Below are 16429 nucleotides of genomic sequence, written 5' to 3' on the forward strand. Positions count from 1 at the left end.
ATCGCTTTGAAATAGTCAGTCTTAAACATTAAACAATGCTATAAAGTAAGAGTGATTAATTTCTTGGTCCGGTCTTATACAAACTCTTTACACAGGACGTCCCCACTCACATGTCTCCATATGAACGATTCAGGATCACATCGTTTGTAGTAAATACAAAGTGGGCCGCATCCAATAGTATCCCTAGAATAAGGTACCTAACCTTATCCGTATACTATAGACCGTTTTAGCTATCTACTCGAACTTGATCCACTCTTATGTCTCCACATAAAATACTTGATAGCCATGAATCTTATTTATTGGATTTAGGTTCTTTCTAAAATGAAATGAGCAATTCATATATACAATAGCAACTTTATTGAATAAACCTCAATAAATCTTTATTGTTAACCTAATAAGTTTAATTGTTTACAAACCATGAGTTTTAGGACATAAAACCTAACACAGAACAAGTATGTAAGGTTACTATGAGCTTGAACTTCATCTGAAGGAGTCTCGGGTGATAGAGTTTGAGATTGTAGAGCTTGACCCTATTCTTCCTTTTGGCATCTCATACAAAATAAAAGCAAGAACAAAAAAGAAAAAAGAACCTACATGGTTCTATAATTGAAGTTGAGCCAACCCTTGAATTAGAAATGTGAACTCTAGTTGAGCATCCTGATTCGTGACCATATGATAAAATCTCCATGGAATTGATGTGATCATACAAGTAAATGAAAAAGTGAAGAAAAACTCTTAAAACTATTCTAAAAACCGTTCGTAAGAAAGCAAAATGAATGCCCTAAAATCAAATACACGAAGATGAATTTATAGAAACCATATTTACAGCGTCGAGACGCTAGGGACAACATCTTCATGTTGTTCTAATTTGCCTAAAATATCAAATATTCAGACGTGCACAAATGTTTGGCTTCACAAAGGTTGAATATGTTAACTAATGAGTGACAACTCTCCTTTACGAGGCTAAAGCCCCATTTGAGATTGCATATGAAATCGTAAAAAGTTATTTTAGAAGAATCTTAATTGCCTAGTCTGTTTACTAAAAAATCTTATTGATTAATCTCTCCAGAATCACTTTTAAAATTGTTTTAACGTGCAAAAATTATTTGATGGAGCTTTTAGATTTTAGCTTTTCTAAAAATTTAGTATATTCCCTTAACCATCTCAAATTTTCATTTCATTAATTTATTTTCTCACATTTATTCCAAATTTTAATCGATTCAAATTCTTATAATAATTATTTTTTATAAAAAATATTTCACAACTTTTTTAATTAAACAAAAAGGTTTGCAATTCATATTATATATTTTCAAATAATTATATAACTAAATTACACTAATTTAGGATTAATTTACCAAACACCTTAACTAATTTTTTATAATTTAAAATTAAAATTTACCAAACACTCTTTTACTTCTATCCATAGCTAATTTTTCTAGAAGCCCAACTACCAACAATTATTTTAAAAGTTACACCAATCCTAAACGAAACATAAACCTAATCTAACATCCTTTCCAAACGTAATCTAATTTATTTATTTAACTGTGATCTAATTTATCTCCTAGTAAGAATTTTTCTTAAATCCAAATTTGATATCCTTTTTAACCCATAAATTTTGGGTCTAATTTTCATTTAGTCCCTAAATCTAAAAATATTATACATTTAGGCCCTGTTTGAGAACTACTTCGTTTTTTGTTTTTGGTTTTTGAAAACCGAGTATTTTCTCTCCATTTCTTATAATAATTTACATTTTTCTTAAATACAATAATCAAATTTCACTAACAAAAACAAGTTCTTAAAAACTATTTTTTTTTTTTTTTAGTTTTCAAAATTTTGCTTGGTATTTTAAACTATTGACAAAGTTTAGATAACAAAAGGAAGAAATTTGGAGGTGAACAAAAAATTAAAGCCCCATTTAGTAACCATTTAATTTTTTGTTTTTAATTTTAAAAATTAAGCTTGTTTCATCCACAGTTCTTACAATGATTTACATCTTTCAAAATTATCAATGATTGAATTTTTAGCCAATTTTTTTTTTTTTTAAAAAAAAAGGTTTGAAAGCTACTTTTTTAATTCTCAAAATTTGGTTTATTTTTTAAACCACTAATGAAAAGTAGATAACAAAGGAAGAAATTTTGAGGTGAAAGTAATGTCCATAGGCTTAGTTTTCAAAAACCAAAACAAAAAAGCAAGTTGGTTACCAAACGGAGCATAAATAGTTACAAAGCAGAGTCTTAGGTATTTGGAATACATTTTCAAGTATTTAATTTAAAAAATATGTCATTTCGAAAGAATTTGAAGTGTTTGATAATCACTCAAAATTGCTTTTCAAATACACTTTAATCGATTTTTATCAAAAGTGTTTAAGTAAAAATAAGTTTTTTGAAAAACACTTTTTCCTCGAATCAATCTAAATAGACTCACAGTCATTTAATTTTGTGTTAGATTATAATTTAGTCTCCAAATTTTATACTGTTAAAGTTTTACCCTTGAAATTTAAATTTGTTTCAATTTTGTCTAAGATTTCCACTTTTTACCTCGATTTTTTACCAAGTCACGTTCGATCTTTGGTATTAATATCTATTAATTAATTTAAATGAATTAATTCTTTTTAGTTAGTTAAGGTTTTGGTAATCATTTTTTTTTAAAAAAAAACAATTAAGCTTATTTTCTCTCAATTTTTACAACGATTTCCATTTTTTTTAAGTGCAAGAGTTAAATTTTTAACCAAATCCAAATTCCAAAACAAGTTTTTGAAAACTAAATTTTTTTTCTAGTTTTCAAAATCTACTAAGATTTTGAAAATATTGTTAAGAAGTAGATAACAAATAAAAAAAAGGTTAAAGGTGGCAAAAGTGTTTATAGGTTTAGTTAAAGAAAATAATAAACTAAAAATAAAACAATTACCAAACGAAACCTAAGTTTCACTATTTTTCATCACTATTAAGATTAATTTTAAAACTTCACTTCTTAATTATTTTAAATTAATTAATAAACATTAATGTCTAAGACTAAAAATGAGTATCTAATGAAAAATCCACGTTTAAAGTGTAAATCTCAAAACTTATCACCAAACTCAAAACTCATTATCTCAATGGTAAAATTATCACATTATGAAATCTAAAATCTAAATTGAAATTAAATTCAAAATTTAAGGACTCAATACGTAACCTATTGAAACTTAGGGACCAAATGAAAACTAGACCCAAAACCTAGGTTAAAACGGTTTTCATTAGCAACTAGACAGATCCTAATCTTCAAACAGCAACGAAGACAATCAGCCCTGAGATATACCTGGAATGAAAGGATATGGAGAAGGTGAAATAAATTACATCAGAGAAACTTGTGTTAGTTCCAAACAACATATACTTGAGTTGATGCTAGAGAAAAGTACATGAGAACTACCAAACACCTAAAACTAATTGAACACATCATTATAAGGCCTCATACACAACCATCTTGGTGAGAGGATATGTATACAGGACCAAACAAGGAATTATTGGATAATAATAATCTACGGTATCATATAAGAAACATAACACAAATCGTCTCCGCAAACTTGTATACTTCCATGACACTACATTAATGGACAAACCTAAGTTTACATGGATGTCATAGGAAAATAGAGCAGCCTAATTCCTTGGCGGCAGCTTGAAGAAACTGAGTTGCTTGTCCAGTTGCAAGTTGACTACGAACTTCCCATCCCAAGCACTTCTCAATATCTGCTTTCCAGTCAATGATACCTGAACTGAAATACTGATAAGAGGGATAGATGCCATTTATGTTGATCGATTTTGAACTAGACTTAATTGAACTGGTGTGCGGAATATCACGAAGAACTGATGTGCTTAGAGCTCGGACATGCGCACTTGGATGAGAAAGGCATCGAACAGTAGCGGGTAGACGACACTACAAACACAAACAACAGACAACAGACATTGGCAAAAGGTACTTCACAGAGATTTGGGAAGAAAAAGATTATGTTTGCTTCTTTTTAGAGTATTACAATTTGTTTCCATATGCAGACTAGCTACACTTTAACTAATCTCAAGAGACAACTTTGCTTGACATTACTAAATTTTGTTGTAAAGAAATTCGTAGGATATTAAATCTGTTAGAGAATTTGGGTCTGACGTGCAATCCTAGTTATGTGGTAGCAACGCCTTGAATTTGTTCTCTCGTGCTCTTCATTGTTCTCATTGACTGTTATTACTGGTAGGTCAACCCATGAAATTACAATTCAAAGGAGACGAAGATTTGAATCTTTGAATTATAAGAGGGCCAGTAGTGCCCTGACAAGTTGGAGTTGTTCTTAGGTCTGACACTTATTTTTGCTTTTGTTACAAAATAGTCGTACATTGAAAAATTGCAATACTTGATTACTTTGGGTGCAGAAACGATGTATATTACCTTTAAGAGATTGGAAAGGCCATCAGCAATGGACAGTCCAGATTCTCCCCACTCCAGTACAGGCTTAACTGCTCTAGCAGTCACTTCCAATAGCTGTGCTTCCATGACAAGAAGAGAACATTGGCATATAATTAATAAGCTTGAAGACAAACAACATTTATATAAATTTTACTATTTGTTTCCCGTGTGACTGAGGAATAGAAACATAATTTCCTTGATCCAAATTTGAACTGCATTGTTACCTCTAGTTGTGGCAAAGTACAGGCTTCCCCATCTACAAGCATCCCATCTGTGGCACGCAACAGAAGATCTGACGCACTCGCCAATACGACCAGTGATTCTGGAGTATCATGATTTCTCATTAGCTCAACTATCAATTTGATGATCCGCTGGTTCATTCTCCACATCTTCTGACCTTGATCATCATCTTTTGCAATCCAAGGTTGCAACTCCCTCTCGGCCTGACAAGCACAGAAGGCCATGAAAATGACTAAACACATGAAGTCTTATGTTCATTAACAATAACACCATGAAATAGAAAATGAGGTATTGATTCAAAAACTGGTTATCAGATGTAGAAAACTAATCCCTAATAGTATCACCTAACGACTCTTTCTTTGGTAAAGGTAACAGCACTAGGAAGCAAACACTAAAGAAGTAAAGAAATGTAGACCTGAAGAACAATTGCTGTAGCCGCTTTAGCTGGGGAAGCTGATACCACGTTGCATAATGCATCAACTACCTATTTAAGAGAAAAAGTGCAATTCAATAAATATATTCTTTAGATAAAATAAATGAAATATGGGAAAACCCCAACCCGTATAGGTGATTACAGCAAACATTTCCAATTGGAAACTAAGATAAACCAAAATGAGGAAAATGATGCTTAGTTTTGCACCAATAAAAAGCAGTAGACAGCCAAATTCATAAACCCATCAAAGGAGGAACAAGAATCTGTTAGATACTTAAGCACCTTGGAGAACCACACCCCAAAAGCTAGCTACTAAGATGAGAGAGCCAAACCACTTAAGTACCACATTGGTTATCTCATTCTAACTGATATGGGACAAAGGTAGCTCATAATATCTTAGTTCCTAATAGAATCTTTGAAAAGACGATCATTGCACTCGCCCCAAAGAATCCAAAAGAATACGTGCCTAATTGCTAACCTAACCATCTTTTTAGTACCACCAAAAGGATGACCCACTAAAAATGAAGTGAGAAAATAAAAAAATGTTATTAGGACACGTAAAAGACCAACCAAAAACTTCCATAGAAATATGCCAAAAACAAAAAACAATTTTTTTTTATTTTCTTAGGAAATGTTCCTTTCAAATAACATAATAAAGATCCTTCACAAGAGGCTCAATTGTACGCACGAAATATGCCATAAGAGATTTTTTAGAAAAAGACAAAGATGAATCAAGGGACCAAGACCAGGTATCGGAAGAAGGACATAATCTGATAGAAGACCTAAGATGGGATAAAGAAGTCCATTCATGAATCTTCAAATCATTGAGACTACGACGAAGGCACAATACCAAGCCTCTAGACCCGCAATCCACACATTGGCCACCTTAGCATCTGGATGGAGAGCAAGATGAAAAAGTAGTTATCTTGTCTCTCCTAATGTTACGTTTTCCCAAAATATACCTTGTGGTCCATCATCCTCGAGCCATTGTCGAGGGGAAGATGATGATCTTTTTATCTATAAGATTACCTCTCCCCCATCATTTCCTACTCCGTCTCCTTTTGTATCTCTTCCTTCTCGTCCATCCATTACTCAAGTCTACTCCAGGAAATTTCCACAACAACCTTTCGACACATGTCCTACACCAATGGCTTCTTCGACATCTGATTTAGAATCGAGTGATGATCTTCCCATTGCCCTTCGAAAAGGTAAATGTACTTATACTAACCCTACTTTGTTTATTTCGTATAATCAATTATCACTGGAAATGATGTATTAGGTATATCTTCTCTCAAGACTTTCCTTCAGGGTCAATTCCATACTAAAGACTTGGGACAATTGAAGTATTTTTTGGGTATTGAAGTAATGAGGAGCAAGAAAGGTATTCATTTGTCACAATGGAAATATGTACTTGATTTGTTGTCTGAGATTGGAAACTAGGAGTCAAACTATGTAGTACGCCTATGATAACAAATTTGCAACTTGCTAAAGAAGGAGAATTATTTAAAGATCCTGACATATAGAAGATTAGTTGAAAAGTTAAATTATTAACAGTGACACGACCAGACAACACTTATTCTGTGAGTATTGTGAGTCAATTTATGTCTTCTCCTATAGTGGATCGTTATTTTTATTTAAATGTTGCACCAGGACGTGAGATCTTATATAAAGATCACGGTCATACAAGAATTGAATGTTTTTCAGTTGCTGATTGGGCTGGATCTCGAGAAGATAGGAGATCGACCTTTGGATATTTTGTCTTTGTAAGAGGAAACTTAATGTCATAGAAAACTAAGAAACATAATGTAGTTTCATGTTTGAGTGTTGAGTTTGAATATAGAGCCATGACAATCCGTGTGTGAAATAGTATAGATACACCAACTTTTATCTGAGATGGGTTTAGTGTTACCATGCCAGCTAAATTATATCAAGCTGCACTTCACATTGCATCTAACTTAGTGTTTTATGAACAAACTAAACATATTGAAGTGGATTGTCATTTTATTTGCAAGAAAATACAAAAAGTGTTAATGTCTCCAAAAGATATCTACAAAATATGTGAAGACTGGATAATAATTGGGAGATATACTTACCAATGTTGTAAACGGAGCAAGAATAAACTATCTATGCAACAAGTTGGGCATGATTAACATATTTGCTCTAGCTTAAAGGGGAGTGTTATAATATGTATTTATATTATTATGTATAGTTATCCTTTACAATAATCATACATTTCCTAAATTAGGGTTTCTTGCTTCCCTATATATATATGCCTTTATTTTGAATAAATAATATGAGAATATTCTCCAAAGTATGGAGTACAACAATAAATATAAATATATTAATATCTTAACAGTATTAGTATTATTTAACCGATTTTGACAAAATTAACTTCAAACTAACAAAAAGAACGAATAAATTTTAATCTTTATTAAAAAGCACACGACCTAAATTTAGACATTTGAAAGTACATGAACTAAAATGGTACAAAACTCAAAGTACAAGGACCGAAATAGTATTTAAACTTTTAGTAAATTTTATTAGTAAAAAGTGATAGACCAGTACTTCTATTTATAGTTTTTGAAAAAATTCGAAACAGGAGCTAGAAACATAATTTAATTTTTCTGTTTTTAAAATTTATACATAATTCTGAAAATATTTCTTGAAAATAAGAAACAAGAAACAAAAAATAAATTACTGAAGATTGCAAACAAAAGACAAAAAACCACAAACAAAGAATGTTACCAAACAGCTCCCAAGTGTCTCCAACACAAGTGCCACATTGTCTTAACGATGAACAACTATGAAGAAATCCATTAAATACGCAAGTTAACTGTAAACGTTCATGGGACGTGTGATATCATTATAAATACGATGTTGATTCCATCAACTTCAATTTTTTCAGTTCAACTTGTATAAAAAGCATTGACAAAAGTTATTCTTAGCAAAATAAATATTGAAACTGGGTTCTGAAAAACTAAAAATATAGTGGTCAATGTCCTAGGTAATTTTTTTAAGTCAGATCTTTGTGCACTGTATTTAATAAGAATATGCTTACAGTTTCCAAAATCCATTGACAGAATTTACTATAGTTTTATCAGACATTTGTAACCATATCAATAAATTTTTTGACAGTCATTCTCAAAAAGAAGATAAAAGTTAATACAAGGTAAAAACAATAAATACAACCATCTGCAATGCATATGTTATAACTTATAACCTACAAACTCCATGTTTTATGCATGAGAAAGACATTTCATGCAGTGTAATAGGAATAAAAAAGGGAGAAGAATATAGAAGATAAAACCAAAAGAGAAGAAAGTTATACAAGCTTACCTGCCTCCATCCTTGCTGGGCCGAAGTGCTCTCCACACTAGGTTGAGTTTCAGGAGCGGAAATCAACTTGTGCCACAGTAGAGAAATAACAGAAAAACATAATGCTTGTTTCTCAGCGAGCACTGATCTTAATGGAACTTGTGCACAACAGTTGAATCCTATACGCCTGTCCATTGTGAGTAAGTTGGCTAAATCAGAAGCATCCATTGAGAAGCTTGCTAAACCTTTCACTGAAGTGTTGCTGTTGCCCAACTCTTCATTCGAATTTGATGCTCGCTTGGACACAAGTTTAGATTCGGAATGGGATGAATTATCACACTTTTGGACAGATGATTGTCCAGGATGAAAGCAGGTACCGTCTTCATATTGAATTTGTTTTTTTCCGTTTAACCCAACAAGAGATTCCTTCCATTTCGGTACTTGTATTAAATGTGCTTCTAAAGGTTCAGCCTCATTAACAATGTAAGCAACGGCTTTGCTGTGAATATCTATTAGGTTGTACAATGATGATGCCCTGTTGTAAATTTCATCGTCCCACTTGCATCGCATCAGGATAGAGAGAGCATGCATGCACGCCTTTGACCGTCTGAAGAGTTCTGAAACATGAGCTGCAACCATTGCTGCAGCAACTATCTCGTTTGAACTATAACTCCATGAAGTTCCCACAGAAGATGGCTTTAAAGAAAAAAGTGCTTCTAAGATGGCCAAAATTCGGTGAGTGTGGCATACCGCTGAGCCAACACTATTTTGAAGCTCGGTTGAAGTACCATTTACTTTGACCAGTTTTATTACATCCTGTAAATCTGTAGTATTTAAATGATCACTTCCCCTAGCAGCAAAGGGAAATAATTGGACCTCACAGGCAAGAGCACAAACAGCAGCCAGGACATAAGAATCAAATGCAGAAACAGGACCTTGCTTTTTAGTCTTTCTCCTTATTCCTGTATGGTTCTCGGATACTGCTTGCAAGTCCTCAATCCTTTCATCCAGAACATCACTTTGTTCACGTCTCAATTTCTTGCTTCCGTTGGATTGAGCTTCATGACTAACACAAACAGTCAATACAACAAAAAGTAGGCGTGATGCAAGCTCCACAGAAGCACACGATTCTAAGAAAAGCGAGTGGACCATGGTCCGAAGCTCTGTGACAGCAAGATTTTTAGAAGCAGAACCAAGGCTGGAAAAGTATCTTGTTTTCCTAGATTGTTCTCTGAAAGACTCAGAAGGATATGTCCTTTGAAGAATTGATTCCACAGTAGCAACAAATATCTTCATCAGACATGCTTCAGATGGACTACCACGTGGAAGATATTCGAGAACCTTAAGGAGAGGAATGTATAAATTCCATGATAATATGGAAGGCTGCAATGGTGTTGCAACTATGATGTCAGGGAGGTCAACTACATCGGAACTTAATGGAATTAAGCCATAAGCAGCTTCCCAGATTGTACAAATTCTCCATTCAACTTCAGGACCATGTGCACAAAGCATGGATGCAATTCCTTGTGCAGTAGCGTCAATTGTAGCTTCTGCTGCAGGCACTTCAATCTGTTATAAGTATACAGATGATATTTGGAGTTGTTAGAGTTGAAAACACGACAACATTCAAAAAACCGAATTCATCAGTTCTTTCAAGAAGCTAGAAGCATAATGTATAAAAGATTATGAGCTATAAAGTCCATACCTGTTCCCTGTATGATGAATCATAGTCACCCAAAGATTCACACTGAACATCAGTTTCCTCAACTTGTCGTAGTGGTGGAAACAGCAATGCAGGTTGGGACAGTATGCGAAAAAGCAAGGCTGCTGCAGCATCAGCAGCAATACCAGCTCTCATGGACATTGCAGTGCCAATGGCACGCAAGAAATGTAAATGCATCCAGTTCCTAGGAAGCTGCATGAATGAACACATAGTAATTGCTTCTTTCTAAGAAACTGTGCCATGGTTCAATTTGACCGACTTTTCCAGTTCAGAGAGAACAATATTATAGGTGGTAAATGATGATCCCAAGTAAAGGATTTGAAAATCTCATATTTACCTGGGGATCTTATTATTATTATTATTATTATTATTGTATATTTGAATAGAAATTCTTGAATGGTGATCTTGAGAAAGAAGCTTACATGCATATTCCTTGAACGAAAAACAAGTCTAATAGAAACCTGGAAATCCAAGTTGAGAAAGTCGTTATTAATTAAAACAATCTCCTCCTCGTGCTTGGTTTGACAAATTCACCAAAGTTATGGTTAAAAGTGATTATTATCGATATTAAGCTGATCATACTTTGTGAAATCCTCGAATGGTAAAATTGCAATTCTTATTTTATATGTAGATGATATTATCATTACAAGGGACAAGAGGAGATAATCTAAAAAAAGATGCTTACAACTGAATTTGAAATCAAAGACCTGGGAAGTTTGAGATACTTTCTAGGAATAGAAGTGGTGAGATCTAAGAGTGGTATTTCTAGGAAACAAGAATCTTGGGTGCATGCCTAATGAAACACCTATAAATCCAAACTTAGTCCAACACCAAAGTGAAGAGAGAATTTTAGTTGACAAGGGTATATATCAAATAACTGTCACATACCAAACCAAACATTGCATACTCAGTCAGTATTGTTTAGTCAATATATGACTAGTACAAACGAACAACATCTAGAGGTTGTAAATTGGATTTTGAGATACTTGAAAGGCACTCTAGGTCATGGATTATTGTTTAAAAGATCATCAAGCAGAATGGTTGAACTTGTACTCAGAAGTTTAGAGAGAATGATAATTCTTATTCACTTAATCAGACTGAAGATACATATATATAGGTAATTAAGAAATCCTAATCTAGGAGATATGAAATTACATTAAAGGACACCTAATTAAATATACAATATAAATACATATCATAACACTCCCCCCTCAAGCTGGAGCAAATTTGTCAATCATGCTCAGCTTGTTGCACAGATAACTTATTCTGGTTCCGTTTACTGCTTTAGTAAGTAGATCTCCTAACTGATCACCAATCTTCACATATCATTTAGATATCAACCCTTCTTGTATTTTCTCGTGAATAAAATGACAATCCACTTCAATATGTTTAGTTCGTTCATGAAACACAGGATTGGATGCAATATGAAGAGCTACTTGATTATCACACCATAATTTAGCTGGCACAGTAACATTGAAGTCCATCTCAGACAAAAGGTGATGTATCCACATTATTTCACACGCAGACTGTGCCATCGCTCTATATTCTGACTCAGCACTCGAACGGGAAACTACATTTTGTTTCTTACTTGTCCACGACACCAAGTTCCCTCCTACATAAACATAATATCCAGAAGTTGATTTCCTATCTTCTCGAGATCCAACCCAATCAACATCTGAAAAACATTCAACTCTTGTATGACCATGATCTCTATATAAGATCCCACGTCCAGGTGCAGTTTCAGATAACATAGAATTTGTTCAACTGCAGCCCAATGATCCACAGTAGGGGAAACCATAAACTGGCTAACAATACTCACAGAATAAGCAATGTCAGGTCGTGTCACTGTTAAATAGTTCAACTTTCCAACTAACCTCCTATATCTCTCAGGATCTTTAAACATTTCTCTTTCCTTTGTAAGTTGCAAATTTGGTATCATCGGAGTACTCCATGGTTTGACTCCTAGTTTACCTGTCTCAGATAATAAATCAAGTACGTATTTTCGTTGAGATAGGTATATACCTTTCTTGCTTCTCATCACTTCAATACCCAAGAAATACTTTAATGATCCCAAATCTTTGGTATGAAATTGACCTTGGAGAAAAGTCTTGAGGGAGGATATACCTGATACATCATTTCCAGTAATAACGATATCATCAACATATACAACAAGAAAAGTAATACCATTGTCAGATCGTCGATAGAATACAGAATGATCAGATGTGCTCTTCTTCATACCAAAACATTCGAGTGCTTGACTAAACTTACCAAACCATGCACGAGGACTTTGTTTTAGTCCATACGAGGAGTTTCGAAGCCGACATACCTTATTAGTTTCCCCCTGAGCAACAAACCCAGGTGGTTGCTCCATATAGACTTCCTCTTGAAGATCACCATATAGAAAAACATTCTTAATGTCAAGTTGATGCAAAGGCCAATTGTAAGTAGTAGCCATCGAGATAAACAGTCGAATGGAAGTTAATTTAGCAACAGGAGAAAATGTGTAAGAATAATCAGTCCCATAAATCTGAGCATAACCTTTGGCAATCAAACGAGCTTTCAAACGAGCCACTGTCCCATCAGGATTAACCTTGATAGCAAACATCCATTTACCCCCAATAGCCTTCTTTCCATCTGGACATGAAACTAGATCCCAAGCACCATTATCATCCAAAGTAGTCATCTCCTCAATCATTGCACTACGCCACCCAGGATGAGATAAAGCTTCATTGACAGATTTAGGGATAGAGGTGGAATCAAGCGATGTAAGAAAAGAATAAGTGGAAGAAGACAACCGGTTATACGAAACAAACAAAGAATAGGACAAGTACAAGTGCGTTTACCTTTTCGAAGGGCAATGGGAAGATCATCACTCGGTCCCGGATCAGATGTCGAAGAAGCCAGTGGTGGAGGACATGGATCTGAAGGTGGCTGTGGAGGACGCTTGAAGTAGACTCGAATAATTGGGGGATCAGAAGGAAGAGATACAGCGGAAGGTGAAGGAGGGGATGATGGAGAAGAAGAAGTAACCTCGTAGATAAAAAGATCGTCTTCCTCCCTTGGACACGGACTCGACGGTGATGGACTAAAGGGTATATCTTCGAAGAATGTAACATCCGGATATACAAGATACATGTTCAGAGTATGACAATAACAACAATAACCCTTTTGAACACATGAATAGCCTAAGAAAATGCATTTCAAAGATTTTGGATCTAATTTAGTACGATTTGAACAAATATCCCGAACAAAACAAACACAACCAAAGATCTTATGAGCAACAGGAAACAAAGATTTTGTAGGAAAAAGAGTACGATAAGGAATCTCTCCATTTAGGACAGAGGAAGACATTCTATTAATCAAAAAGCAAGCAGTAGACACAACATCAGCCCAAAAATTCTTTGGAACATGCATTTGGAAGGATAAGGCACAGGCTGTTTCAAGGAGGTGTTTGTTCTTTCTTTCAGCAACCCCATTTTTGAGATGGAGTGTCTGCACAAGAAGATTGATGAATAATGCCATGACTACACAGGTAAGATCCAAGTACATGAGAGAAATATTCACCAACATTGTCAGTTCGCAAGGTTTTAATAGAGACATTAAATTGATTTCGAATCTCAAAATAAAAAGCACAAAAATGAGACAATAACTCAGAACGATTTTTCATTAAATATAACCAAGTTACACGAGAATAATCATCAACAAAGGTAACAAAGTAACGAAAACCTGTTTCAGACATGACATGACAAGGACCCCAAATATCGGAATGAACTAACTCAAAAAGAGCACTAGCTCGTTTATGAACCCTAGGACTAGAACTAAGACGATGAAATTTTGAAAACTGACACGAATCCTAATTCAAAGACGATAAGGAACGAAATTCTGGATGAAGTTTCTTCAGCACAGACAATGACGGATGACCCAAACGACAATGAACATCAAACGGGGATATTACTCCAGGACAAGCCACAACTCTCGGTATCTGATTGTCGAAGATGTAAAGACCCCCCCGACTCATGTCCTCTACCGATAATCTTCTTCGTCATACGATCATGAAACAAGCAATAACCAGGAAAAAACGAGACAAAGCAATTAAGGTCGCGAGTAAGTTGGCTAATAAAAATTAAATTAAAGGACAAATGAAGCAAATGTAAGATAGAGGACAAAGAGAGTGATGGAGTGAGAGAAATGGTGTCGGATCCAAGGATGGGGGAGGTTGATCCATCTGCCAAGGTGACAGACGGAGATGAGACGGGAGACAGAGGCATAGAAAATAGGTTAGAATTACCTGTCATATGGGCGGTGGCCCTAGAGTCTACAACCCATTTGGTAGTAAGAAGACATTTCGTATTACGTGTCTCTACAATGGTGGCAATAGGATTAGATGAAGAAGATGCCTGCAATAATTCCTGGAAAACTTGAAATTTAGCAAAGTCGTCAGCAAAGAGGGTAACATATTTTTCAGCCATATCACTGGTGGAAGATCTGAGCATGCTGAGATCGTTGATTCTAATACAACAATTTCCGACAATCACGTTTCATATGTCCTGGCTTACGACAACAGTGACATACGATTTCCGATTAATTATATTAGAGACGACCATATGCTTTACTTCATCCATTATGAGCTAATAAGTAGTTTGTAGACCTCACACATAGAAAAAACAAACCATAATCAAAATCAAAGGCAAACAAAAGAGCAAAACTACTTCAAGTTGAACAAAACAGCAACAAACCCTAAGCACAAACGGGTATTTTATTCAAATAACTCACAACCAAGCAGATTTTGATGAAACCAAATGCACAGAGTGATCAGAAACAACGAGCGGAGAAGAACCCAACTGGCCGAAAGTGGAGACGAAGCTCCACGCGCTGGTGCGTGGTGAAGGAGGACTATTGTTCCGACATCGCGTGAGCTCCACGCGCGGTTGTTTTCGGTGACGGACGGCTGCAGACTTGATTGGACGGTGGTGGCGCTTCTCTGGGATGGATGGTGAGGCAAACGGCCACTCAAAACTTGATGACTCAACTCAAACCCTAACCTTGTGAGAAGCATAAACCCTAGTGTAGCCGTCGAACAAATATTCTAAACCTTAGAGAGTGATAATTCTTATTCACTTAATCAGACTGAAGATACATATATATAGGTAATTAAGAAACCCTAATCTAGGAGATATGAAATTACAATAACGGACACCTAATTAAAATTACAATATAAATACATACCATAACAGAAAGATCTTTCAAAAGACTCCTATACGGGTGTATTATGACAACAAGGCAGCAATCTCTATAGCACATAATCCAATTCTACATGATAGGACAAAGCATATCAAAGTCGACAAAAATTTCATTAAGGAGAAAATTGAAACTGGCGTGATATGCATTCCTTGCTCCCTAATACAGAGCAAACTACTTATGTGTTAACTAAAAGGCTAACAAAAGTACAATTTGATAAAATGATTGACAAATTGGAAATGGAAGATATATTTAAACTAGTTTGAAGGGGAGTGTTGGTTGTAAATACGTTGATGTGTTGTAAAATCATTAGAGATTTTATTTTATTCTTATTATGATACTTTCCTTTTATGTATATAGCCTTTCTCTTATATAAGAAAACTTTGTATCTCATGATTATTCATTGGAATATAAAGTATTTGATTCCATTCATTTAGGATGTGGAGACGAAAAAGCTTAACTCAGCCAATAACACAAAATCTGATCTTGGTGAAGAATTACTCATAATGGACACATTTGAATTACAAAACCCATTTCCCTTTTTACTCAACATATAAGAAAGCTTGTAATTGGATAATTGTGGAGGTGTTTTCTTGTTGAAGTAAAATTGGAGGTGAGTAAAAATTAGATTTTTTATTGGTTATTAATAGAGGCGGATTTATCAAACCAAAAAAGTGCCGGTGAAAACTCTTTAAAAAGCCAATTTGTTAGAAAGAAAAATGAAGTGTGCCGTGAACCTAATTTTGCCAAAAGAGGAGTAGAAATGCCGAGAGCCTCTGAAGTAATTTTTTCTTTCTTATTCTTCAGCCATTTTTGGTGTGTGACAGAGTGTAAAATTTGAGAGAATAGAGTGTATTCTCTTTCCTTGGATTGAGGGTTTCTCTTATTGTTTATTTCAAGTTATTGAGTTGTGGTTACTAGATTCAAATAATTCGTGTTGGGCTATTTGGGGAAAGATTTATAGCGTGAGTTTGAGGGTTCTTTACAATCTCCATCATAGTAGAACTTGCAGTTGCAGAAAACTGGATGTAGTCCCGAGTTTGAGACGAACC

The 16429-nt window shown here is 34.6% G+C and overlaps 1 protein-coding gene across 2 annotated transcripts in view; it reads right to left on the reverse strand.

Moving 5' to 3' along the window:
- Positions 1-3310: 3310 nt before the first annotated feature.
- Positions 3311-16429, reverse strand: part of LOC120085897 (protein GIGANTEA-like) — a 77426-nt gene continuing 64307 nt past the window's right edge. For both annotated transcript variants that reach the window (XM_039042169.2, XM_090318297.1), the window contains exons 10-15: positions 10122-10331; positions 8438-9985; positions 5084-5152; positions 4653-4871; positions 4411-4503; positions 3311-3909 (exon numbers count right to left, since the gene is read on the reverse strand). In XM_039042169.2, the coding sequence (XP_038898097.2) occupies positions 3613-3909; positions 4411-4503; positions 4653-4871; positions 5084-5152; positions 8438-9985; positions 10122-10331 (2436 nt within the window). In that variant the 3' untranslated portion in view covers positions 3311-3612. The remainder of the gene's footprint in view (positions 3910-4410; positions 4504-4652; positions 4872-5083; positions 5153-8437; positions 9986-10121; positions 10332-16429) is intronic.

The sequence above is a fragment of the Benincasa hispida genome, chromosome 9 (assembly GCF_027475165.1).
Source record: "Benincasa hispida cultivar pf3 chromosome 9, pf3_genome.v1.1, whole genome shotgun sequence".
Classification (NCBI taxonomy): Eukaryota; Viridiplantae; Streptophyta; class Magnoliopsida; order Cucurbitales; family Cucurbitaceae; genus Benincasa; species Benincasa hispida.